The sequence below is a fragment of the Eubalaena glacialis genome, chromosome 7, assembly GCF_028564815.1.
Source record: "Eubalaena glacialis isolate mEubGla1 chromosome 7, mEubGla1.1.hap2.+ XY, whole genome shotgun sequence".
In the NCBI taxonomy this organism is placed as follows: Eukaryota; Metazoa; Chordata; class Mammalia; order Artiodactyla; family Balaenidae; genus Eubalaena; species Eubalaena glacialis.
Window position 1 is genome coordinate 95675988 of NC_083722.1, and position 26546 is coordinate 95702533.

Here is a 26546-nt window from a genome sequence, read left to right on the forward strand (position 1 = left end):
TGGCAGTGTCCACATACCTCGATAATCCTGTCGTGAATTTGCAGGCCTCCGTCCTTGGCTGCAGGTCCACTGTCAACTATTTTGGATACAAAGATTCCTTCACTGGACGATCCATCTTGGTTGTCCTTTGGGTTAAAAAAAAAACACACACATGAATGCTAGGCATTAAGTTGATCATGAAAATCAAGCTTACACTCTTAAAACAGTAACGGGTCCTTGCTGGTGGCACAAGTGGCAAAGGGGTAAAAGCCAGCTGTTTCCCCTGATATCTGTTTTAAACTAAAATTAACATGTGATAAAATAAGTCAAGCCATACCAAAAGGTATAAAATGATAAGCCCCTGCCATCTCTAACCCACTGTCCTTCTACCCCTTCACTGCATCGAGTAGCAGTTTATCCATCCTTTCCAAAACATTTTCATGTATCACCTTCCTAAACATGTATTTCTTTCTTTCTTACACACAGAAACGGGATTATGCTCCCCACGTTCTTGGGTACCTGGCCTCTTTCACTTAACTTTAAAAATGTTGGAGATTCTTCACCATCAGGCCCACTGTCTACCTCACTCCCTTAAGTGACTGGACAGTATCCCCACACAGGGATAATTAGCACTGTTTACAGTTGTTGCTATTAGAGACTGTGTCACCTCTAATTCCTTTCCATCTGTATTCTGAAATATCTTTGCTAGTATATATCAGGGCAAATCCCTAGCAATGGAACTGCTGGGTCAAAGGGTATGTGTATTTGATAGATGTTGTCAAACTACCCTTCAGAGAGCTTGTACTTACAGCTCATTAGACAGAGTGTATTCTCATATCCCCACAAGCACAGAGTATTATAAAACTTTTAAATATCCAATAATCTGATGGTGAAAATAGGCGTTTTATCTTTGTTCTGATTTGCATCAGAAAAGCCCACCATGACCCCTCCCCCTTCCTAATAAATTCTGATCCTCCAATCTTCTTGAATCCCTTTATATCTTTCAAAGTCCAGACTGAAACTATCTGGGAAAGAAGACGGCTCGCTGCTCAAAGTCCTCCCCTTATTTAAAATCAAAAAGCTCCAACAAACTCATAAAAAAAAAAAACCCTCACAGCTTGTTCATGAACTTCTTTCCAAATAGCACTGGGATGAATGCTCTCCAAGTGCGTGGATTAAATTTCTCATGATTAACAGATGGATTTATAAATGCAATGGCAAAAGCATGTGTTGTTTCCAAACAAAAGCATTTGGGAAGTTAAGTTCAGGATGTTCCACAAAAACTCCAAAATCTACCATCGTGGTAATTTCCCTGACGTAACGCCATAAGAAGATCCACTTCAGTACTAATTTCTCTACATGCAAATACATCAAAATTCCATTTGTTAAAAAATACAACATTTTCCTCTTTAAACTGCAAAACAACAACAAAAACAAACCTATATTCTAAAGAAAGAGAGAGATGGCTTTGAAGTGGTTCAATCTACCCCTTGAAGTATAACAGCAGTAACCAAGGGTGGGAAAATGCACATTCTCCATCTCTTCTGTCCCCTCCCTCCCCCGCTTCTCACAAAGACACACACTATATAATGTTATAAATATGATTCAAAAGACACCAAAATCACAAGCAAAAATGAACATTAAGTGTTTTTCCCAACATTTATCCCCACAAGACAAAGATAAGTCTCTCACTGCCATCTGGATTCTATCAACACTCTTCCAAGAGAGAAGGGTCTGCAAGTCTGTGGGTGTTGTGCTGGATCAACCGGCCCCCAAAGGCACCCCTGGCCAGCATCACAGCACTCCGCTCAGGCCTTCACTGTCTGAATTTCTATGAGCCTCCTTTCTCTCTCACAGCCACTACTAATGATGCACGCGTCCCAAGGCATCTGTGTAGCTCCCTACGTGCCTATATCAGATACAGATACAGATACAGAGCAGTGCAACAGCTTCTATTTACTGACACACACTAGGTACCAGGTACGTAGTGAGTGTACTCTGTCTGCCATTTAATCCTCATAATAACCACAACTGGTATGTAATATTATTATACATTTCATAGACGGAAAAAATCTGAGACAGAGAGGTTAAGTAACCTACTTAAGGTCACACAGCTAAAAAGTGGCATAGGTCACTTTCAAACTAAGGATAGGTTGATTCTCTTATACAAGCTCTAACTGCAATGTTGTCTCCCATTGAGAAAAATCTCAAAAATACACATGAATTCCAACATTCCAGGCTATGGGAATATTCCACTAGAGGAACCTGAAGAGTCTCAATGGACCACAAAGGATTTATGGAGAAGCTTGAGTTCCCTAAGAGATGATGTCAATATATCAAATGAAAAGAGATCTGTGTTTACTCTGATTTAACTGTTTTGCATTTCTTGGCTGGGGAGGAAGGGGGGGAAAAGGGGATGGGATTTGGGCTTTGGCTTGTTTTGCAGAAAAATACATCGTACACACGTAATTTTTCTTAAGGAGCATCAGAAAGTCCAAGCAAAAATCAGAGAGGAACAGGCAAGAGCAAACACCACAATTGAGCTTAAATAAAGACCGTGGTAGGGGATGGGAACAGAATTCAAAAAATACAGAAAGCACAAAATCAAAAAAAACAAATCAAGCCCGTCCCTGATAGCGAGACTTTTCTCTTAAGAGACATCTCTTCAGTCTTTGTTTGTTGGCTCCTCTCCTAACACATTTTAAGGTAGAGCTATGCATCAAGGTGAACCAAGATGAATTAGGATTTGTTTGCTTTTGGTGGCTTGAGAAACAGAAAAATGAAAGGGACTGTTTTCATCCCAGGGGTGCCTGACAATGAAGTATATTTGCCAAAGGCTGAAGGGAAAGGTCTGATACACTACACTGGCTGCTGTTTCTTTAGGGATACGAGCACTCATGAATGGGTGATGTGATTTTGCTAAGAGCATCACGTACTGCATCATGCAATGAAAAGCCTTATGTCAGAGCCCCCTGGCTGGGCTTATGCCACAACCCAACCAAGCATCCAACACAGTAATTCCTTGGGAAACACACACGTCACGTGCACGGCGTTCTACTTCCAGTAACTGACAATGAGTGCGCATTGTAGCTCATCCTGGCTTTTTAGCCTGTTCTCAACGACCTGCCAGATTTCCAGGCAACAGTGAAGAATCCACTTAGGTTTCCCTTTGCTGTTTCTGCTAATCAGCACAAGTTTTTAAAAACACAACGGCAAACACATGCATATGGAATTCAATTTTCCTCCCCAGGGCCATGCATGGAGTTCTTGCAAAAAGACCACATAAACTGAGAACACTTTTGAACGCTACAAAATTGAGTCTGGTTTGTGCTTAAATCACTTTTTTTAAAGGAAAAAGAAAATGACCTAAAACACGTTCTTTGGTAAGTCTGAGGAAAAAAACAACAACTGCATTCTAGTGAGGCTGGAAGCATCCTTTCACCCCTGGGGATGTGCAGAAACTAAACACCATCTTTTCGGGCTTTCCCATAGTTGGCTGCCCAACAGTTGTCAAGCCATAGGCTTGCCTCTCCATTTCAGGCATTTTGCAAACATCAGGCTCCCTTCTTCTATATACACTTTGGTGTGTGCAGAAGAGATCTTCCTAGTTTGGGCGCTTTTGGCTGCAGAAACTTCTGAAACATCTAAAAGTGAAATGCATCTTCGTTTACGGTAGTTGTTTCTTAAAACTGGTAATGATGGGTATGGAGAGGAGGAATAAAAATTATGAACAAAAACCAAGCACAGCCAACTCTCTGTTATTTGTGCCAAACGGCAAAACACGTTCTTGACGGTAAGTTGGAGAACTTGGGTCCATCCGGTCCTGGTGTTTCCTAGGGACAATTACTGAGCCAGTCAAGCCCCAGTTGGCTCCCTCACCCCCTCCCAGAGCTGGAGAGCCTAACCCCTGGCAGCAAGAACTGAATCAGAGCAGCACCATGACATGCCGCCTAGGATCTCTCAGTCAACTGGAAAAAGGAGAAAGCGAAAAGTCCCAGCCTGACACAATGTTAGTTTCCTTTTTTTTTTTTTTTTTAAATGGGTGTCAGGAAAACCCTGCTGGGATTTTTGTGTTTTTTTGTTTGTTTGTTTTTTATAAATTTATTTTATTTATTTATTTTTGGCTGTGTTGGGTCTTTGTTGCTGGGCGCAGGCTTTCTCTAGTTGCAGCGAGCGGGGGCTACTCTTCGTTGCGGTGCGTGGGCTTCTCACTGTGGTGGCTTCTTGTGTTTCGGAGCACGGGCTCTAGGTGCGTGGGCCTCAGTAGTTGTGGCTCATGGGCTCAGTAGTTGTGGCTCGCGGGCTCTAGAGCGCAGGCTCAGTAGTTGTAGTGCACGGGCTTAGTTGCTCCGCGGCATGTGGGATCCTCCCGGACCAGGGCTCGAACCCGCGTCCCCTGCATTGGCAGGCGGATTCCTAACCACTGAGCCACCAGGGAAGCCCACAGTGTTAGTTTCTTAAGAAACACCCCGAGACGATGGGAGGAACACAAGGGTGTGTGCACAGTGCTGGGGCCCAGCCAAGTGGGACCGGCCCCTACCCCCGCCCACCTTCATTCTCCTCATTGTCTAGAAGTATCCTTTTTTAAGTATGTTTTATAAGGCAGATAATGTATTAGTTTATCATTTTAATGACTACGTATCACGTACAACTAAGCTGTCATTTCTTACAATCAACGGTGTGGAAGTTTCTTGCAGGAAACTGTGGCCTTGGCTAAAAGCAAAGGGAATTTAATCATAACCCGCCTCTGCTTCTCCAGCCTCCTTCTGACCACTTCCTGCCACCCCTCAACTCTGTTCCTGTCCTTGTCTGGGCTTCCCTGGGTCTGCCCACTTTCTTTTAGCTCAGTGGTCTTCAAAGATGGGTACTTGCAATGCAACACATTGGAATGACAAAAAAGCATTTAAAAAATCATATTCATATTTTAACTTCATAATTTAAAATGACTCTTTTGCATGTAACTTTTACAAGACAGGTAACATTAGTTCAGTAGTAAATATATTTATAATCTGTAGCTAACTAAATATGCTCATTTTTTTTTTTTTTTTTTTTTTTTACAGTTAAGACTGCTCAACTAAATGTATTATATATGGACCCTCTGATCTAGCAAACTCCTACTCATCCTTCAGAACCCAGCTCCAATGGCCCTGCCCCAGGATGCCTCCTTCCCTACGGTTAACGGCCCCCCCAACTCCACTGCCCCCAGGCATCTTTAGCTGGACCCAGGCACAGCGTATATCAATGAGAACAGTGCTTTCCTCTCCTAACTCATCAGTTCCTCCATCTGGACTTGAGCTCCATGAAGGCGGGGGCAAACATTAACCACAGCTGGATGGCTGACATCTTCTTATCCTTTAGGATTTGCCTTAATATCCCTTTCTCTCTTTCCTGATTACTCTAGCCAATGATGGCCCTTGCTCCTCGGTAGCTACCACATGCCATCCTCCCACTTTTTACCCTTCATTGTACTTCTCCCATCTGTAATTACTGTATTTACTTGTTTCTTGCCCAATATCACCCAGGACATAAACTCAATGACCACAGGGACCCAGTCTCCCTGGCCAGTATCTCCAAGCCCCTAGCGAACAGCCTGTGTTCAATACTTATTTGTTGAATGAGTGAATCTGATTTTCTTTTCCCTTCCCTTGACTATTTTCCTTCAAAGCTAACAAACAAGGAAAGGGTCAGCACAAGAAAAGAGCAAGAGATGACACATACTCGGGCAATCCAGCGTGAAAGGTGAGATCCCAAAACACATCCTCTGCCACCCCCCCAGAGCCCTCTTAGCAGACATTTTCTTTGCAATTAAATTGACAGATTTGAATTCAGTCTCTCCTTTCTGGAGGAGGGGATCATGATGAATGGGGTGAACAGCTCCAGAGGGAAGAAAGAGCATGGGATGCACTATCCCACAAATGGGGGAATTGCCCCTGACTGATGAAGGGCAGACAGAGCAGAAGCCCCAATCACATGGCCAGTCTCAGAGCCCCCAGTCTAACAAAGTCACTCCGTGCAACTGCACACGTCTCACGCCACGTGCCTCAGCTCAACTGCTACCCAACCAGACACGCATCCCCAAAGCTAAACAGCTAAGATGAGATATTGTATGACTAGGACAATGCTACATTAGGAGACCACGATGAAATAAAAATCCCCAAACTGAATCACTTCGCTGTACAGCTGAAACTAACACAACATTGTAAATCAACTATGCTTCAATAAAAAAATAAGATAAATCCCTGAGCGTGAAGATGTTAGATACACAATGAACTCTAATTAGAGCAGAATGAACTGAGCAAGGTTTCCTACCCCTCACCCCTCAAACCCTGACCCCTCTTACAGCTGCATTAGGGACAAGAAAAACCCATTTCAGCAATTAACATACCACACACGGCCGGCCACCGATAATATTGAATCCCAGGGAGCCGGAGTCCCGATGCAGGACAAGAGTCAGGCTTTTTGTTTCTTCACCCTGCAGGGAACAAATGAGTTCAAAATTTTATTTACAAACAGCGAAAAAAATGGGAGGAATTTTCTCTCTATCTAAGTGGACTCATGGGCTGCTGAGCATTAAAAATCCTATGTCTCTAGGGAAGTTTAACCAGGGAAAACTTTGGGGGCCCATGATGAAACTCTGTCCTGTGCTGAAGAGGTTACAAACATTTCTTGATACCATCTAACCCTGGAGCAATCACTTAAGAACGTTTGGAGATGTCCAGACACGTGTAATGAATATTTTTCTCTCAGTGGCACCTTGGTCTGCAAACGCATCTTTCCTATGGCCAGCCCAGCGCAAGCTGGCTGTCTAGATGGCTACTGTCTGTCTGTTTCTCAACCATTGTCAACAGCAGCATCCACGTTATGTCATGAAAGGTTCCAATAGCAATCCCCTCGGAAGTCTGTGTGCACGTATGGCCCATCAATAGTCATCTGTGTTTGGGAGACTTGGGGGGAAAATGGCTCTTGAAAAGTCAGATGCAAACATGGGTGGGAAAAAGAAAAACCCTGAATCTTACTGAAAAGGGAGGAGGGGGCATTTTCACAGAGTAATGACTGTCCAGTCCTGAGGGGATGCAGAGTGTGAAACAGAAAACACTCTGTTTAAGGTAGGGGGGGGTCCACGTGAGCCCCTTTAAATCAAACAAGCAGAAATGGCCCCAGCAGGTCTCAGAGGCGCAATGTTCAACAGTCAAACACGATGGAGATGCCAGGGCACCCCAACTAACACTCTCAAGTAACAGACAGATAAATAAAAATAGATTTAACCTTCTGCGCAAACTATCACTTAATAGGCTTAGACACAAATATTAAATTTGCTGATACACCTCTGAAACAGTTCCAACTACCTGAATGGTATGCAAAACTCTACGTGTACTGGCTATAAGTTTACAATTGCTTCACTCATGTTTTCTGTTTAAACAGGGTATCATTTAAATGTGGTATTTTCTTTTACGCTTCTCAAAAACAGCACTGACAGCTTATCACAAAGAGGTTTTATTCTGATATTTATTGCTTCCTGATGAAACCTGCGCTTCCTACTTCTGCTGGGGAAATAAGTGGCAACATTTGAATGCCATGAATGCAAATATCTTATTCGACCTCCACGGTGGCAAAGAAAACCACTCTTGCCAACTGTGCAGTGCCCAGTGGTTTTTCTGGAGCACTGCTTCATTTATTGCTATAGTTGTCAATGTAAAACATTGTTCCATGTTTGGCCAGGAAAACTGTATGTAACACAGCCACACACACACTAAAGACTAATGGGTCTCAGGGACTTCCCTGGTGGTCCAGTGGTCAAGAATCCATGCTCCCAATGCAGGGCGCACAGGTTCAACCCCTGCTCAGGGAACTAAGATCCCACATGCTGCGCAGGGCGCGACCTAAGACATTAAATAAATAAATAAATAAATAAATAATAAATAAATAAAGATTAAAGTTTCTTAAAAAAAAAAAAACTAACGGGTCTTAATGTGTAAAAGTATCTCCAAGCGCTTAAAGTTCTTAGCAACAACGGCTGTTTCTCATGACTAGTTAGTGTATAGCAGAATTCAAAATATTTTCAAAAATGTCATAGAAGCCTTAGCATCAATTACTAAAGCCCTGTAAAAACAAAAATGATAATTAGTAGACAAAAGCAGTTTCTGATGAAAGAACTAGGTGTCCTATAAGAACAACACAACAAAATCTTCATTTCTGCAGCGTCATTTACTCAATGCAGAAAATACAGTAGGTAAATATAAAAGACAAGCGAGTCTCTATCAAGCTACTGTACTTTAACAAAAAAACAGCAGCGCCTCAGTAATGACAACCTATTTATGAACTTTAAAAAAAAAAGTCCTGGGGCTTCCCTGGTGGCGCAGTGGTTGAGAATCTGCCTGCCAATGCAGGGGACACGGGTTCGAGCCCTGGTCTGGGAAGATCCCACATGCCGCGGAGCAACTAGGCCCGTGAGCCACAACTACTGAGCCTGCACGTCTGGAGCCTGTGCTCCGCAACAAGAGAGGCCGCAATAGTGAGAGGCCCGCGTACCGTGATGAAGGGTGGCCCCCGCTTGCCACAACTAGAGAAAGCCCTCACACAGAAACGAAGACCCAACACAGCCATAAATAAATAAATAAATAAATAAATAAATAAATTTAAATTATAAAAAAAAAAGTCCTATTCATAGCACCACCATCCAGAGCATCTATCAACGCTATCAATCTTTACTGTTCATTTGACCTGCAACAAGAGAACAGGCAACAATATTCACTGCTGTAAGAGAATAAACGTTCAGAATCACCCTAATAGTTTTGAGATGTAAATACAATGATGTGCAAACTGAAAGAGTTTATATCTTTCTGCCTTGGAAACAGAAAATGTTGCTAAGTCCATTTCTTGCTTTGTTATCTTAGAGAGGTGAAAAAGTTAGAAATACATGGGAATTTGAGAGAGTTATCATACATATCTTACATTTCTGGCTTTCATAACTAATCAAGAATAGACACTGTACAGTCACACAGTAATCCAAGGCAGATGTCTCTGGTTGGACAAGCTCAAATGATGCACAAAGGAGAATGCACAGCCATATGATTAAAACAGACCAGTTTTAAATCTACTGTGTGACAACTATTTATTCTTCTAAAAAATGAAAGAAAAATAAAGAAATCTCATTGCATTGCATTAACAATGATAACAGCTAACATTTACTGGCTCTTTATCATGTGCCAGAAATTATATTGAGCACTTAAGTGCTTTATTTTATTTAAAAATCCAACCAATGTTATCAACTGGCACTATTACCACCCTCATGATACAGGTGGGAAGACTGAGCGAGAACAAGTAAGAAAGCTGTCCCTTGTCAAAGAGCTAGTAAGAGGTCAAGCTGGGATTTAAACCCATGATCTCCCATTCTAGACCTTAATTACTGTCTACACTAACTCCCTTTCCGTGTGGAACATAGAAAAGAGTGCCATGTAGACTAGCAACATATTTGGTCCCACCCAAGATCGTTCCCTTGTTGGAGTTCCAAAAAGTTCCACAAAGGAACTCATCATAGGAGGTCTTACCCAGGAAACCAGTATCAGAACAAAACTCCAAACTCTTTAGTGAACTATTTATCTCCAGAAGACCCAACCTGAGATGCCCAAAGACACCTAGGTCTGGTCCCAAACTCAAAGATCTCTCTCCAGGGACAATGGAGACCAACTGAGACGATGCCTGAAACAAGATTCCTCAGTCAAATAGCAATGTGCAAAGAACAATCAAGTTAACTGTCTACACCTCCTTGCCAGATGCAATCAATCCCAGGGAAGAAAGAAAGTGGGTTCTCATTTTCTAGAAGTGTCTTGACCTAGTCTGTTGTCCAGGACGGATAGACACTGGTTTTAGGTGACATTGCCTATTTTAGGACTAATTAACAGGACTGAGCCATCATGTGGAAGATTCAACACATGATACTGGGAGCAATGACAGAGAAGAGAAAAGCTCTGTCTGAGCCGAATTCCTTTCATTTCTCCATCTAATGACCAAAGGTCATTTCCTTTTCTCCGACACCCCGAGCTTGATCCTGATTTTTCCTTTCCACTCCCCTTCCCACAAGCAACCTTAACTATCAATACTTTCATTTAATTTCTGATTCTTCAGAAGAAATAATAGAGAATTTAAACACTAGGCTTCACACAACACCATGTTTAACAGGTTAACCTTACTTCCTGCTTAATTATTTAACCTGTTCCTGGGTTCAAAATGCATCAGATCCAGGGCATTTAAATGATTCTCATTCAATTACATCCCACTGAGTGAAGAGACGTACAAATGGAATAAGGACAAAGGCTCTCATCAATACTGTGTTCCCGGCTGTTCACAGACATTATGTTAATAAGTGACACTGTTCATCTAAAGGAAAATTTAACCTATATTGCTCTGTTTTGGTAGTTTATCAGAACCCATGCTTTGAAACTTTCTCAGTGGCTTGGTATAGTAAAAGAAGGGAAAGAGGACTTCCCTGGTGGCGCAGTGGTTGAGAATCCGCCTACCAATGCAGGGGAAGTGTGTTCGAGCCCTGGTCCGGGAAGATCCCACATGCCATGGAGCAACTAAGCCCATGCACCACAACTACTGAGCCTGCGCTCTAGAGCCCGTGAGCCACAACTACTGAAGCCCACGTGCCACAACTACTGAAGCCCGCGCACCTAGAGCCCGTGCTCCGCAACAAGAGAAGCCACTGCAATGAGAAGCCCACGCACCGCAACGAAGAGCAGCCCCTGCTCGCCACAACTAGAGAAAGCCCGCGTGCAGCAACGAAGACCCAACATGGCCAAAAATAAATAAATAAAATAAATAAATTTTTAAAAATATATATACCAATTAAAAAAAAAAAAGAAAGAGCTCTGTTTCACAAAAACAACTGAATAACCGAAACACCAGCCTTGGGAGGCACATATTATATCAATGCTCTACACCTGAGAAACTGAGGCTCGAGAAATGCATACACTTGCTGAAGATCACCTGGCTCCAAGAGGGAGGGGCAGGGTTGGAACCCAGGTCCACAGGACTCCAACACCCATGTTTTCCTCCTGGGCTGGTAAACGTGTGCACCCTACCCTAAATTCCTTTGCCTCAAAAGACACGGCTTTCACATTAAAATGTCATGAAGGATTAGACATCTAACTAGCTTTGTAATTAGAGTTTTAAGCAAGGCTTCTTTGGACTATGCAATAACAGTGGCAAAGATTAGAGTATCTATTATGTAATTAGAGCTTTAAGCAAGGCTTCTTTGGACTATGCAATAACAGTGGCAAAGATTAGAGTATCTATTATATCCTGAAGGGTGTCATAAGAATACTATACCTTTGACAGGAACAGGGTGACGGTTAAGATCTTGGACTTCATAGTCAGAGCCTGAGTTGAGTTTCCTCATTCTTAGAATGAGGATAATAATGGTTTCTTCTTGAAACATGAATGAGATAGACTATCACTGCCTACTGCCCCCCTACAGGGCCTGGCCAATAGCAAGGGTTCCAAACACGAGCAGAGCACAGCGTGGGCCAGACACTAGCACATCTCAGCACTGAGGCCATGGTGCTGTTCAACCACATAAATGACTCTGCTCCAAAATTCTGGAAATGAAGAATGTCTAATCCTAAGTTAACTTACTCAGTCTACAGCAAGTTTGGGCGAGCTGAGGCCTGAAGTTAAGGAAATAAAGACAGTTGTACATTCACCCCAACATCTGGCCATCTGATGGGAGCTATTACATCCACGTACACGTTCCTCCTTTTCCCAAGTCTGGAAAAAGAGCGGCACGTTCTTGGAGGACTGCACAAGTGCCAGGAGACAGATTTTATCCTGGAGGTAGTGGGAGAGAGACATGATAAAGAAGGCAAGGGGAGCAGCTCGGCCTGGACCTTCAGGGGCACGGAGATGGGACGGGCAAAGGGTACTGATCAGACGGCTGTGAGGCACGAGGAGGCGAAATCGGACAAAGGACATCCCCAGGCCTGGAGGCAGATGGCCCTGGGAGCAAAGGGGGTGGGGGAACAGATGGTGGCTCCCAACAGGACAGGAGAAACATCAAGTCCCAGAAAGTGTGGGCTTGGATATGGACAGTGGAGGGAGGAGTGGGGGGCACAGGATACCCAGGTATTGCTGAGACACTTGGACACCTCCCAGTTCTATCGGATGAGTGAGTCTTGATGGGCTGGGAAGAAAACAAAACGTGAAGAATAGAAGGGCGGGGGGAAGAAACAACAAAAATGGAAATGAGATAGCACCTCCTTGGCAGCTTTTCCTAGAGCCACCTTCTTCCTGAATGGCAGGGTCTCTTCCCTTCTGGAGCCAGGACTCAGGAGGGAGAGGCGCTCTCACCAAGAGCCCGGGGTTGGGGATGGAGAAGGAAGATGCCTTCATATTCTGGAGTCCAGTGCCAGCACTGCCTCCTTGGAAGAAGGGGCACGAAGCTCTAACAGATGCTCAGCACCCTGTCTCCACCCCAGAATCCAAATCAAGTGGACAGTCAGGCCCCTAGTGAAGTGTAGGGTCTCCTTGGGAGATGCTTAGGTCTTTAGGATTGAGAAAGGGCAGAGATAGAGTAACCCTGGAGAAGGGGGTGTGGCATGAGCCATCCACAGCCAGTAAGTTACAAGCAGAAATAGAAGCTCCAAGTTCAGGAACATACACTAGATTCTGCTTAAAATAAGCTTGGCTATCATATTCAAACAAGTAACTACCGATCAGTGTTAAAATCACCCAATTTGTAATCTGCTCCATTCAAGGTCTAACTGAACAAGAATTTGGGGGGGCGAGGAATAAAAGCCACAGCGAAAAAGCAGAAGTCAAATGTACTTTGTCAAAAAGACACCTTATGATGGCTGTTTTTCTTTTAAGTCCAAGAATGCAAACTGTCTTCTGTGGTAGAGTCCCTCTTCCTTTCAGCATCACTCTGTCACCCTTCTCCTCCAAACAATCCAGCCTCAGAAGCTTGGACACCAGCCATCTCCTAAGCGGTGTGGCAGCCCCCGAAGTCCATCATGCCGCTGTCGATGTGGATTCTTTCTAAAAACTCCTTTCCGCCCAGTGACGGGTGTTCCTCGATTATTGCTGTTGTGGGACTTGTAGCCGAGAACGGGCTAGACTGGAAAGTTGCCCGGCGGGTTGTGAGAACTGTAATTGACTGACCACTAGTCTGTGTATCTGGGGTGACACAACACCTCTCAGCCTCAGATTATGCAAAGCTCCCAGAGACTCGCATAGCTGGGAAACAGCTCTGTCTGTTGACTAGTGACAAGAGAGCACAAAAATGTGGAGGGGCGGGGCTGGGGGGACCAGGAGGCAGAGATGGCTGCCAGAAATTCTGTCCTAAAGAGAATGGGGATGCCTTCTCTCCCTGCACCAAGATGTTTCTGTCCTCTTCGTTGGTCAAACTATGTTTTTAATGAGGAAGCAGCTTGGACCAAGCCCTCCCTGTAATTCCAAGTTCAGTTCTAAAAGAAGGGATTCTTGGAGGAAGAACAGAAAGGGAAAACTGTTCAAGCCTAAGACGGAAGGTAGTCGTGGGAATGATGCTTGAAAATGAATTGGAAACGGATGAGACAGTCAACTGAAGTATTAGCAGCGTTTATCTGTCACCAGAATAGGTGCAGAGAGGATGAAAAGAGACAAAGGGCAAGGGAAAACAGGCAGAAAGGAGCCAAGATATAGCTTTCATGGAGCCATAATATCTACAGAACAGGATATATTCATCCACAGCCAAAGAAGATGTTTCTGAAAAATAATCTAAGACATTAAGTAAAGATTGTCAGTGCTGCCCTAGGCCAAAAATATACACATATTTTAATCTGCTGCTATATTTAGATAACCTAAGAAATCCCTAAGTCTACTTCTCTATTTCCATGAGTTTGATTTCAAGTCTGTATCTCTCATGTTTATCATCCGCTCATCTGCTTTTCTGGTGAACGCCCACAAGCGATGCTTTCACCAACATACAGACAACAACAAACTGAATTAAGGTGCTGCAGCATTTTCACATTTCCACTTGATGGACTACAAGGTGATTTCAGTTTTTGAAATGTGATCATCCAATTACCCAACCTGGAGCATTTTCTTGTCCAAATCAGCAACAAAGCAAAGGCTACCCAGCTGCCAAGTCCTACCTTCTCACTTACAGGCAGGTGGGAGCTTGGCCTGGCCCATCCCTCTTTAGCTTTGTTAACTGCAGTTGGACGAACATAAATACAAGTAAACACACAGTACCCCCATCTTATTCGTGCCTTTAGCCTCCTCCTTTACACCTTAGCTCAGAGTTGCTACCCAGATGCAGTGAAATTGACTTGAATATCCCTCTTTCACAAAGTTTCCAGCACTGACAAGCAGTCAGAGAAGAGAAAGCCAGAGATTCTGGTCACCCAAGGGCATTCCATGGCTTGCAATGAGCCTGTAATCCTTTGAGTCAAAATCCCTTTCCTTCTTCTCTATTAAACCATCTCCAACTTCTAATGTTTCTTCAGTGAGTTACTTGAAGCACATCCCTAAACCTATAGGTACTTAATAAACATTCACTTAATAAATGTTCAACAAATGCTTGGTAAGCCTTACTATGCACATTATGTTCATCATCTCATTGAACCCTAATGCCAGTCCTATCAGCATTACCCCATTTTGGAGATGAGGCAATTAAGGCTTAGAGGAGGTTAGAAGATCCTCCCAGAGATCCTCAACAACAAGGCAGAAGGAGCACAGGAGCCCGGATATCACCAACTCCAGGGTCTGATACTAATCACATAACAGCTCAGTTCAGGGTACCCTGGAGCTGCTGGTGACGCATCCAACCCTGACCCACAACCTTAAGGCGACTTCACCCCCTTCCTGATCCACGTGCAGCGAAGATAGAGGGCACCTGAAAACAGCTTCTAGCAAAATTCTAGGGCTGACCCCTCTGCCCCGGACGCATTTCTGCACACCCGTCGCCCTCTGCCAGGGTAAAAGCTCATCCAACCACCCCTCCTGGAGAAGGGGCTACTGCAGGGACCACGTGCACACAGGCTGCACGTGGCTCCGCCCCTTAGGCTCCCTGTAAATAGACATACGGGATAGGGGAGAAAGATGGACGCTCGGGTCCATCTGTTAGCTATTTTCTTTACAAGGGTAATCATTATGTTACACCACTTCCCTTTCTTATTGGAACAGGCTTATTAGAACACCATTAGTCTGGGGGGACAGAGGTGACCCACAGCTAAAAGGCTTGGCTGAGCAAAGAACAGCAAGACGTGTTGTTTTCAAAGGCACAAGTGGGTGTCTGATTGATCCAGGGGTGAAAGCCGCTCAAGTTCCCCTTTGCACCCGGCGGTGCCTATCCCAGCGCCTGAAACGCAGTGTATAAGCATGTGAGGAGCTGGACTGAAAGAACACATTTGGAAGAATTTCATTTACTTCCTACCATCAACCACTCTTTAACTTACTAGGTTCGAAATTAAGGAGATGAGGCATGATTCCATCCAGGACACCATCTCTTTTCTCTTCTTTTTCTTTCCTTCCCTTTCCTTTCCTTTCCCTTTCTTCCTTCCTTCCTTCCTCTCTCTCTCCCTCTAACTCTCTTTTACAGGGAGGACCTGTTTTGTTTTCTACTGCATGTGCTCCACACCAGACCTCTGAAAACAGGAATCACAGTGTGGGGTGAACACACCTCATCACCATGGACCAGAAGCCATCACGCCAACTAAACGGAGCCAGAAAATGATGCTGGGGAAGCTGTTTAATCTTTGGAGTCTCTCTTTTTCCATCTGTAATAGGAAGGGTAATGGGCTGTGGGTACTAACCTCACAGAGTCTTCCTGAAGATGCACCCACATCTCTAACCGGCACAGTGCTTGCACGTATAGTAACAGTCCTTTAGAAACCCTGTATGAGACTCTGGAGGGGACACTGCCTCAGGAGAAAATACTGTTCTTATTTTGGTAACAGCCTGGAGTCGGGTGCTGAGTTCAAATCTCAGCTCTACACTTAGAATCTGTGTAACTTCTGGCCTTAACCTAGCTGTTCTATAATCTGTTTTACAATCCTCCTCTCTTACCAAAAAAGAAAGGGGACTACCAAATGAATAAGATGTGTGTACATACACAATGTACCCGAAGTGTATGGCACCCAGTTAAACTCAATGAATGTTATTTCCTTTCCTTTTAAGCTCCTTAGTCTACAGCCAACACAAAACCACCTTATAAATAGATTCTCTCTCATCAAGTATTTTTACAGAGAAGCAAACATCATTTGTGAACTCAGAAAGAATCACTACAGATAAACGGCAACAGAATTCCCAATTCAAATTATTCAGTTATGATCATTCAAGCCAGTGTAGCTGGGTAACATATTTGTAAGCCAAATCCTAATTTTCTTTATAAATCGCTGAAATGAAATGGATGCAACAGCCCACAATTCCTTTAGCTGAACTGGGCTGTTCTGTAAGATACACCATGGAATGGCCACTTGCTGACACTTTTCAGAAACAGAAAAGACACTGAACTGTGAACATTCTAACAGATACATTTCAAACTGTTTGGACATCTGGAACACCTTTTCATACAATTGTCTATTAGATTCACTTATCTCCAGGAGTTCTGAAATGGACAAAATCGTTTCTGGGATTTGGGAGTTTACACAAATTGATCTGGGTGGATCTGGGGAAACAAAAGCGTGCCTCCCACAAACCTGGAAACAATTTTGTTAACTTGCAGGTCACGGAAAAACTCATTCTTTTTTAAGAGTGAGCTAACAAGCTCACTCTTGGTTAGCAATCTGAAAAGTTTCGATGGCTGACAAGACAGCCCTTTCGATCTTGAATTTATTCACTGAACAAAGACATATCGAGAGTTCACAGGGTACATGGTAATCGAACTGGTGCCGGGATACGCAGCCCTGAAGAACACACACGTGGTCCTTCCTTTACTGTCCTTCACAGACAATAAAGAGATCTTCCCATTATTCAGTTACAGCTGTGATGAAGGCCATGCAGGCGGAGCACCAAGGTGAGAGTCTCAGGGCACCAGACCTAGTCTGTGAGGTCAGAGAGGGCTTCCCACAGGCAGTGATGCTTGAGCTGGGATGGGAAGGATAGAAAGGTTATCTAGTCATGAGCAAACCCTAAGTCCTGACAGAAAGGCAGGGGCTAGAAGGGGAGAGTTGGAAAACTTGCCAGTTACCTAGCAATGAGCAACTGGAAAGACTATTCCAAGCAGAAAAAAGAGCAAGTGCAAAGGCCCAGGGGCAGGAAGGAGCTCAGGGACATATTCACGGACCTGCCAGAAGCCAGTGAACCTGGGAAGAGAGACTAAAGGGGAGAAGAGTACAGGCAGGTGGAGGTCAGCAGGACCCAGAGTGTACTTGACCTTATATCCACCCAAGAGAAACTCAAGGCACAGCAGGGTTGAAAGAAGAGTGATATCAGATTTACATTTCTAAGAAATGATTCCCAGCTCGAGGTAACTGGAGGGGAGCAGGAAGATACATAGAGGGAGCAGCTGTGACCTAGGCAAGAGGTTATGGGGGTTGAGATCAAGGCTGATTTTTGTCCCACAGGGAACAATGGCGGTGTCTGGAGCTATCTGTGACCATCACGACGTGAGGCATGCTTCTGGCATCTAGTAGGCAGAGGCCAGGGATGCCGCTACACATCCCATAATGCACACAATACCTTCCCCACAACACACACACAACCAAGAATTATTCACCCCAAGATTCTAATAGTGCTGAGGTCAGGAAACCCTGGTTTGGACCAAGGTCATCATCTGATGGGATTGGAGACCAATGAACAGATTCAAGAAGTGTTCAGGAGGTAAAATCAACCTGATTTAATGACAGACTGGAAGTAGGGATAAAAGAGCAGGAGCTATCAAGGCTGGGTCTCAAGTTTCTCAACAATTCCAAGCAAAGTTACGTCCAGAACTTTCTCCTTCCCAGAAAGCCAAACAAGTTTTTTGCTGTGGAATGCCTTTGTTCTTAGAATCAGGGGGACAAGTCAGGGTAGGAAACTGAGGCTGGGAGCCCAACTCTTTAACATCCTCAAGCATAGCATCACCAAGTCTGTTGTAGCCCGGATAAGGCTTCAGATTGGTTCAAGAAGCCTTTCTGGACCATGTTACCTATCATATAACTGCTAGGCAGTCTGTGTTTTAGAACTTCACCCTGGTCTTTCAAACAACGTTCAGGAAGGGATGTTCAGACGATGATCAGTAAAAGCATAACTGTGTGGAAAGACCAACATGTGTTGATCTATATCTGTACTTGAGCCCAAACTCTTTGTCTAGCTGAGTAGCTACCTAAAATGTGAGAGGTGGCCCAGCATGAGCTGGTAGCTTGTTAGCAACGCAGAACCTCACGCCCCATACCAGCCCTGATGGACCAGAATCTCTCAGGGTAAGAATCTGCGCTTTAACAAGCTTTCCAGGTGATTCCAATCATGTGAAGGTTTGAGAAGACCTGTTCCAGCTCACCTTGTAGGGCAGGAGAAACAATGCCTAGGTAGGTCCAAACCCTAAATGCTCAGCTGGTATCAAAAGTCCGAAACCTTATATTATTTAAATAATGCCAGATCATTTTATGGAACAAGTTCTAGGCCTTGAAGAAAGGGTATGGAAAAATCTTCTGAGTCTTTCTTATCTACTTCAGCTTGTAACAGAGAGGTAAATGATAGGACTTTAAAAAAAAAAAATAATAAAATTGTTGTGCATGCGAGTTTCCAAGCAATATAAATCCTTCTGCTTTTTAGAAGAGAATAAACAGTACCCAGCAGGAGCAGAGAGTCTGGCCAATGAAATAAACAAGTTCTTAAACAGCTTGCAGTGGGAGGGGTCTGTCTGGCAGACGCTGGAACAGCAAAAACTTTCCACAAGGGCCACTGAGGGTTAACCTCAAGGCAAAAGGAGCGAGCTTCCCCCTAAGGCCTGGGCTGGGACCAGCCAGGGTCTGAGGCCACAAAAACGAACTAGTGCAGCTTTCAGGCCAGGCCATTCTTGGCTGTCCTCAGGCCCAGCAATGAGGTCCATAAAAGTCCCAAGCAGCACTCCAACTCCAGAAGGAAACTTTCTCTGTAAGCTCAAAAAGCAACATCTTGTCCCTAAGCTTAATGCCCCTGATTAGCCTACTGACTCACCCAACAGAGCTTCAAAAACTTCCACAGTTTTGATTCAAGTATCATATTTTTGATTCCGAGAGGGAGTTTACCCAAACACTCCAGAAAGAAAACAGAAAGGCAAGAAGAAATAATAAACCAGCTTCACAATGAATGATGTATAAACTCTGGGGGAGTGAATGGCTTATTTATAAATAAGCATCACTTAAAACTATGCAGGAAGTCCAGATGACAGCATAAACAGGAGAAACTCCGGAAACTCCTTCACCCCAAACCCGGCGCCTGCTTGAAGACCCTGCTTTGCCCCTTACTTTGGTGACTCGCAGGCTCACGCCAGTCTTTTGTACGCCTGTGCGGTCCTGGGTGAGCCTCAGAGCTGTAAATATTTGCCCTTCGCCCAGAGCCGGCCAGCTGCTGAGGCTGCTGCTGACAGACAGGCCGGGGGCCAGGATGGGGTGGAGGCGGGGAGGGGGGAGTCGGAAAACTGGCAGGCCGGGTGTGCGCTGTGGAAGAGGGGGCTGGGAGAGGGCAGGGAGAGGCAAAGCACACAAGCAGACACAGGCCCCTGGGGGCCCCTCAGGCAAATACATTCCCCTCCGCTGCAACAGGCAGCCAGAGTGGCAGCGGCATGGCCCATGCCCCTCCCCAGTTGGTGAAAATGTGGCCTTTGCAATCAGGGAGATCTTGGTTCTCATCTGGTGACTGTGCCCCACTCAGAGAACAGGTGACAACACATGGAGACATTTCTGGTTGTCACCACTGGGCGGGGGGCGGTGCTACTGGTATCCAGTGGGTAGAGGCTACGGATGCCGCTCAATATTTGACAATGCACGGGACGGCCTTCCATAACAAAGAATTTTGGGGCCCAAAATGTCAAAACACCCCAAGGTGGACAACTGAGGTAGCACCTGAATCCCAGCTCTGGACGAGTTCTATGACCTGAACCTGCTTTCTCATCTCAGAGGATTAAATACAGAATGCCTCCGAAGTGCTTTGCCACAGTCGCTGGTACATAATAAACCCTCAGTAAATGGCACTTGTGGTTACACTGGGAGACAACACGAGAGTGGTCGCGAGTCTGGGCACCTGTAGGTTCAGAACCCAGTTCTGGCACCTAGAAGCTGTGACTCAGACATCTGACTGCCTCTCACTGGTCCTGAGTTTTCCTCACCCACAAAACGAGAAGCAACGTGCCTCCCTTACTTGATTACAAAGGAAACAGCTGAGAAGCAGAAGTGCTTAGCACAGGGCCTGGAGCAAAGCAAGCCTCCAGTAGTGGTGGCTGTTATAATTACACCAACTCCCAGCACAAGGGGATGGCTTACAAGGGGAGGAGGTTAAAGATAACTGCAGGCAACGCTTGCTGAGCGTTGACTTTCCACCAGGCACCGTGCTAGATCCTTTCCACATGTTCTCTCCCTGAAGGGGGTAAAGAAGCTATTTTACATTTAGGGAAACGGAGGCACCTGGAGGTTAAGCCACAACATCACTCAGCTGTTTAGCCAAGAGCACAGATTCGAGAACAGTTCTAATTCCAGAGGCCTCATTGTGAATTATTACTTAGTATTTGGTGGCGGTCCCTTTACTTCTTTCTGGAATTCTTTCAATCCCTGGAGGAATACTACAGAAGGGGCCTGTGTTTCACCCCCTGTGTCACATCTCTAGGGCCATACTTTCCAACTCGAGAGAGCTTAAGCTGCTTGCTCAAGGTCAGCCAGCTAGTTGGCAGCAAAGCCCACGTCGGAATCCAGCTTTTACTCCCGAGGCCTCTCCTCTGGCAGCCTTCTTAACTTAATCTACACGGGCTGTGGGTTCCTTTTATTCTTTCTGGAACTCCTGAGGGTGCATGGATATAGTTCACGCCGTGTGTCAGTATCTTATCCTGCGTGTCACGTGTACAGGAACCATGTTTCCCAACCTCCAAAGAGACTAAGCGACTTCCCCAAGATCACCCAGCTGGTCTGCAGCAAAGCCTTTGCACACTTCTGACTCTGGAGCCACACTCATTCTTACTCTGCGCTGGTCGCGGATTCCTTTGAGTCCTTCCAGAACCCCTGAAGCTGCTGGAGCTATACTTCACCCTGAGTCTAATCTGTCAAAGGACCACAGTTCCCAAGTTTAGGCCGATTCCCCGACCTTGCTCACGGTGATCTATCTGGCAAGCAGTGTCAGAAGAGGGAGGCAGAGATGCTCCCGGGCAGCTCCCGGGACCCCCGTGCCCAAAGGGACTGGGAGGCGCCCCGGGGACCCAGGAGCCCGGCAGGGGGTCGGGGCGGGCGGCGGCTGCCTACCTTGCCGCCGGGCGGCGTGGCCACGCAGCGGCTGAGCGAGTCGAGGCGCGCGCTGTACTCGGTGAACTTCTTCTGGTAGCGCAGAGCGGTCATCTGCAGCTCCAGCTGTGCGGCGGCCAGCTGCGCCACCAGCGACTTCTCGCGCTTGCCCGCGCGCAGCGCCTCCTTCTTGAGCGCCTTGTGCAGCGCGCCCAGGCGGGCCTGCAGCGCGCCGTTGTGCGCCCGCAGGGCCCGCGCGCAGCAGTGGCCGCCGGCGCGCTGCTCGCCGTGCGTCAGGGGCAGCCCGCAGCCCTCCTGGCAGCGGCCCACCGGCCGCGCGTCGCACGCGTCGCGCATGTGCGCCTCCACGTCGCGCCGCAGCAGCACCTGGCCGCAGCCCGCGTGGCGGCAGCGAGCGGGCGCGAAGTCGCAGCGCTCGAGGTGCTCGGGCAGCTGTTGCAGCTTGACCACCCGGCCGCAGCCGCGCGCCGCGTGCGCGCACTTGATGTCGAGCTTGAGGATGAGGCGCTTGAGCGGCAGGACGTGGTTGAGCTCCTTGGCCGAGAGGCGACCGCGGCAGCGCGCCGGGCAGCTGCCCTCCTGCACCACCCAGGGCAGCACGCAGCCGGCGCAGAAGACGTGGCCGCACGGCGTGGTCAGCGGGTCCTCCAGGACCTTGTGGCACAGCGCGCACTTCAGGTCCGGGTCCACGTCGCCGTCGAAGCGGTCCAGCTCGAAGCCCATGGTGGCGGCCGGGGCCCGGGGTCGCCGCCGGGCGGCCGGCCGCCCCCTCCCTCCCTGCGAGGCAGCCCAGACGCGCCGGCTGCGCCGCCCGCTCTCTCGCTGGCTCTCCCCGGACTGAGCCTAATTGCTCCAGACTTCCTCGGAAAATGCCCGAGGAACACAACTCCTCAGCCGTATTTGCGGGAGCGCGTGCGCACGCACATCCTGCCTCGGCTGCCTCCCGCCCGCCCCCTGCAAAAGGGAGGAGGACGGGTGGCGAAGGAGGGTAGGAAGACCCAGAGGCTCGCCAAGGGTACTGGCCCGCCCAGGACGCCAGCCTGAGCCCTTCTCTCCGGAAACTCCACTCCGCTCTCTTGCAGTTTTCGCTATGGGAGACAAAATGCCAGCCGAGAAAAGCTCACTAAGTTAGGCGCTGAGGGTGCTGCTGTCGCCCAGACAAGTTTTCCTGGAGCCCCTTCCGGGCCGGATCGCGACTTTTTACTCCCCTCCCCTGCCTCCTCTTTTCGTGGCTGATTACAGAGAGCGAAAAATATCGCGGGGCCCGCTATCTCAGCACTTACGGTCTTTATTTATTTATTTCATTCCGGGGAAAGTTACAGAGCCTGCGGGACGCTCCTGCAACTACAGGTCCCACCAGGGGTTCAGCGGACCCCGAGGTTTGCCAGGCCAAGGTTTCCAGAAGCAGAGGGCGAACCTACGAGGGCCACTTTTCGGGGACGAGAGCTGCTCGCCGGCTGCCAGGGTGGGAGAGGCTGCCGGGCTGGCTCCGTTCACTTCACCTAACACCTCTGAAGTGTCTGCACTAAAGTGTGGCTTGCATTGTGCTGGGCCCTGATAAATCGGTCCCTTTAAAAATCATCAGTACAATACTGTGAGAGAGCGTCGTACTTAAAAATTATTTTCCCCCATTACAAAAGAAGTAACGCTGGTCTTACAGCGTTAAAAACCGCACAAGTGTAGAACTTGGAGAAGTTCCCCATAATCACCCCCGCAATCATGTGAACTGCGTTCCTTCAGTTTTGTTTTGTTTTTTTCCCATGTATGCACTTTGTTATATTTCCATTTTCCAGTTGAGGAAATTCAGGCTGAGAGAAGGTAAAAAATAAAATACTCTTGAAGGCCCTGTAGAGCAGTCTTTCTCAAATTTTAATGTGGATGCAGGTTCTGATCCGGTAGGTCTGGGGTGGAGTCTGAGAATCTCCTTGTCAAAAGAGCCTCCAAGTGGTGCTGATGCTATTACTCAATGGATTTCCACCTGATTGGGAAGTGGCCATCCATGAATCTGGACTTTTTTCTTCTGCTGGGGGGTAGCTTCAAGCAGGGCAGTTTTCAGCAACAGTTCTGAGTGTTGAAGAAATACTTTGGGATTCCAACCCAGGTGATCAATTCATAGCATCATCCATGGATTTCCTGTTTTGTTTTTTGTTTTTTTCCTCTCCCCAGGCTCTAGACGGCTAAGAAACATCCAGCCAGCATTGGTAAGAAAGAAAAATCAAGCTATGGCATTCTCATTTGGAATGCGCAGCCAGATCCTGAATAATGAAGTGGAAAAGTTGCATCTCTGTGTTTAGTGTGGGTCTGGGGTCTGGAAAGTGGGATGACAGCACCCATTTTGTCTAATTGCTTTTACCTCTCTCCTTTATGTGGCTGCGAACGCCCCATGACCTTCACTACTTAACTGTTTCACCAGAGTGAAAGGGTTGTGTTGATGTCCACAAGGATAACTTGTTTTGAACCGACCTTTAAAAAGTTGTCACTGATTAGATTTCTCAGTGCCTTGCTGAGGTCACTGGACAGTGTTCTTTCATCAGTGTTGGTGGCATTTGTTGTCTATTTGTGGTAGGGGCTTTCTTTTAATTGCTTAAATCGATTAATGCATTCCTTTGCAAGTTCTTGAGGTGGAATATAATTGGCCTTTGTTCAGATAAGCATGTACCAGAAATCCTCCTTCAGTGTATTTATTAAGCTGCTCACAGGTTCTCAGATGATGGGTCAGAAACACATTCTTTCACCAAAGGTGTGTGGGCCTGTCAGTTTCACAAGGTGGGCTGGTGTCAACAGGGTGATAATCTTCAAACCAAACTGGTTTTGAGAAACAACAAAAGTGCATCATACACCATAAATGGGAAATTACTGCTTACTTTGGGTGTAGGCTTCTCTGCAGACTTGTTCCCCCCGCCCCAACCCCACCCTATTGCCAACTGAGAGGCTGTTGATGAAATGCTACAGCTGAGGCCACAGAAAAGCTATAGCAGACTGTGGATTGGCCTCTTTCGGCAAAAGAAAAAGACAAGTCTGTCTAAACCACTCCTCGCTGGTTAATTTTAGAAGCAAAATTCTTGGAGGTCAGAAAAAAAAAAAAAACAACTCCTAGAATGTCAGAGTTGGCAGATCATGCATACTATTTAGTGGCTGAATTTAATAGACAGGGGAATTGAGAACCAGAAAGGTTAAAAGAAAGAACCGTTTAAGGACAAGTTTTCTCAGTTTCTGCTTTCAGTCAAGTAATTTTTTGTCCTGTGCGTTGTAGGATGTTTAGCAGCATCTCTGGTTAGATGCCGGTGGTTACCTTCCCCACCCCCTGCAGTGATGTCAACCAGACATTGCCAGTGTCCTCGGGAGGTGAAACTGCACTGGGTTGAGGCTGAGAACCACTGGTTTGGGGCAGCCTTTCATTCACTGCTAACGTTAGACAGTGCTGGCAGCCCGTGTCCTCTGCTGGCTGTGGAATGATCTAGTGAATGCAGCATAGTGAGAGAGGTGTTAACTTGAAAAGTTGGGGCACCACATTAATACACATGAATACAAATGGTAGGAAGCTGAACGTTTGGTGTGGCAAGTCATCTGAGAAAAGTAGCTGGTTGTTCTGACATGGATTAGATACTTTCTCAAGTGTCTCAGAAGCAGCCAAATGTTTATGAAGGGATGATTCCTTGTGGACAAGAGCATCGGTCCCTTTGCAAATGATTCTTATGGTTTCCGCCATCTCTGCCATCACCGCTTCCTTTTACGGTCTGATTCTGCACTTTCTAACCAAGGCGTGGTCCCAAGGCTAACAAAAATGCAATATTCCCCGTCACTCTGATTTAGATTCTGTTCTTAACTCTCCGTTCCATCAACCTGTTTATTCAGAAGATGATGATAATAATGTCTACCATTTTTGAGCTGCTACTCAGTGCCGAGCATTGTACTCACCAGTTGACCTTCGTTCTTTCATTACTTCTCACAGCACATCAAGAGGCAGATGTCTTGTTGGCCCGTTTTACAGATGAAGAAACTGAGGTTTACAGAGGTTATGTCAGTTATCAAAATGGCAGTCAGTAACGTAGACAGAAGGATTCCAGCAGCCTCACTCTTAATGTCTGTGAGCACATGCTTCCTCCTCCACAACCCTTAACTGGGGACTTATTATCTTACAAATGGTACAGATAATCACTCCACACCTCCAACATTACTCATCTCCCCTTTCCCTCTATCAGTCCTCAGTTTCCCCTGGGCTTTAGATAACTTGCGGGTTCAGTACTGGAGAAAGCAAAAAAAAAAAAAAAAAAAAGCAAGTTTTTTTCTTCTTGGTTTTGGTGGCTTCCCTAGGCTTAAATATTTGTACTCCACTAGCTGAAACAGCACCAGACAATTAGATTAATAAGCATCTTTTTTTTAACCAAATAAAAGTACCACCAGAGAGTAGTAAGGTATATCTGTCATCCACAAACAAGTGTGAAACGTCTCAATCAGATTGCTTGCCTCTTACCATAGCCAATGTCAGCCATTCTGGGGCCCAGGAGATTCATTTAGCCTTGAGTAGGGAGAAGAATAGGTAATTTTTGACCCTGGAGACTTTGGAAGACTTGGGTTAGTCAGGATGACCTATCACAGTGGACGCATTGGACAGAGAACAGGAAGAGTTGGGAAAATGCTTCCTACAAATTTGTGCAAAAGTCTAATGCTGCACATTGGCAAGGCCTCCATCGCTGTCTCTCCAGATGGGATTAGCTTCTACAGCACCATGTACATTCCTTGGTGTAACACTCATCACACTTGAAATCTCTGAATTTATCTAGTAATTTATTTAGTAGATACTATATGCTAGTCGGGTGCTGTTCTGGCACAGCGGTGACAGGGGTAAACACGATGGGCGATGGTGCCTTCCTGAGCCCTCGTTCCAGGCTGGGGAGAGGCAAGCGTCCAGAAACAAAGAGCTTCCTGAGACAACAGTGGGATGGGATACGTTCTCTAGAGCAGGGCTGCTCAAAGTGTAGTCAGAGGCACAGGCATAACCCGGGAGCTTGTTGGAAATGCACAATATCAGGCTTCACCCAGGACCTACTGAGTCAGGACCTGCATTGTAACAGTATCCCCAAGAGATTGGTGTGCACTTGAAATTTGAGAAGCACTGCTATAAAGACCATAAACCAAGCTGACGTGCTGGAGAGAAATTAGAGGAGACCGTTCCCA

The 26546-nt window shown here is 46.2% G+C and overlaps 1 protein-coding gene across 2 annotated transcripts in view; it reads right to left on the bottom strand.

Annotated features, from left to right (window-relative positions):
- Window positions 1–22192, bottom strand: part of PDZRN3 (PDZ domain containing ring finger 3) — a 241806-nt gene extending 219614 nt beyond the window's left edge. For both annotated transcript variants that reach the window (XM_061197160.1, XM_061197159.1), the window contains exons 1-3: window positions 21369–22192; window positions 6365–6451; window positions 18–125 (exon numbers count right to left, since the gene is read on the bottom strand). In XM_061197160.1, coding sequence (XP_061053143.1) covers window positions 18–125; window positions 6365–6451; window positions 21369–22091 — 918 coding nt within the window. In that variant the 5' untranslated portion in view covers window positions 22092–22192. The remainder of the gene's footprint in view (window positions 1–17; window positions 126–6364; window positions 6452–21368) is intronic.
- Window positions 22193–26546: the final 4354 nt, after the last annotated feature.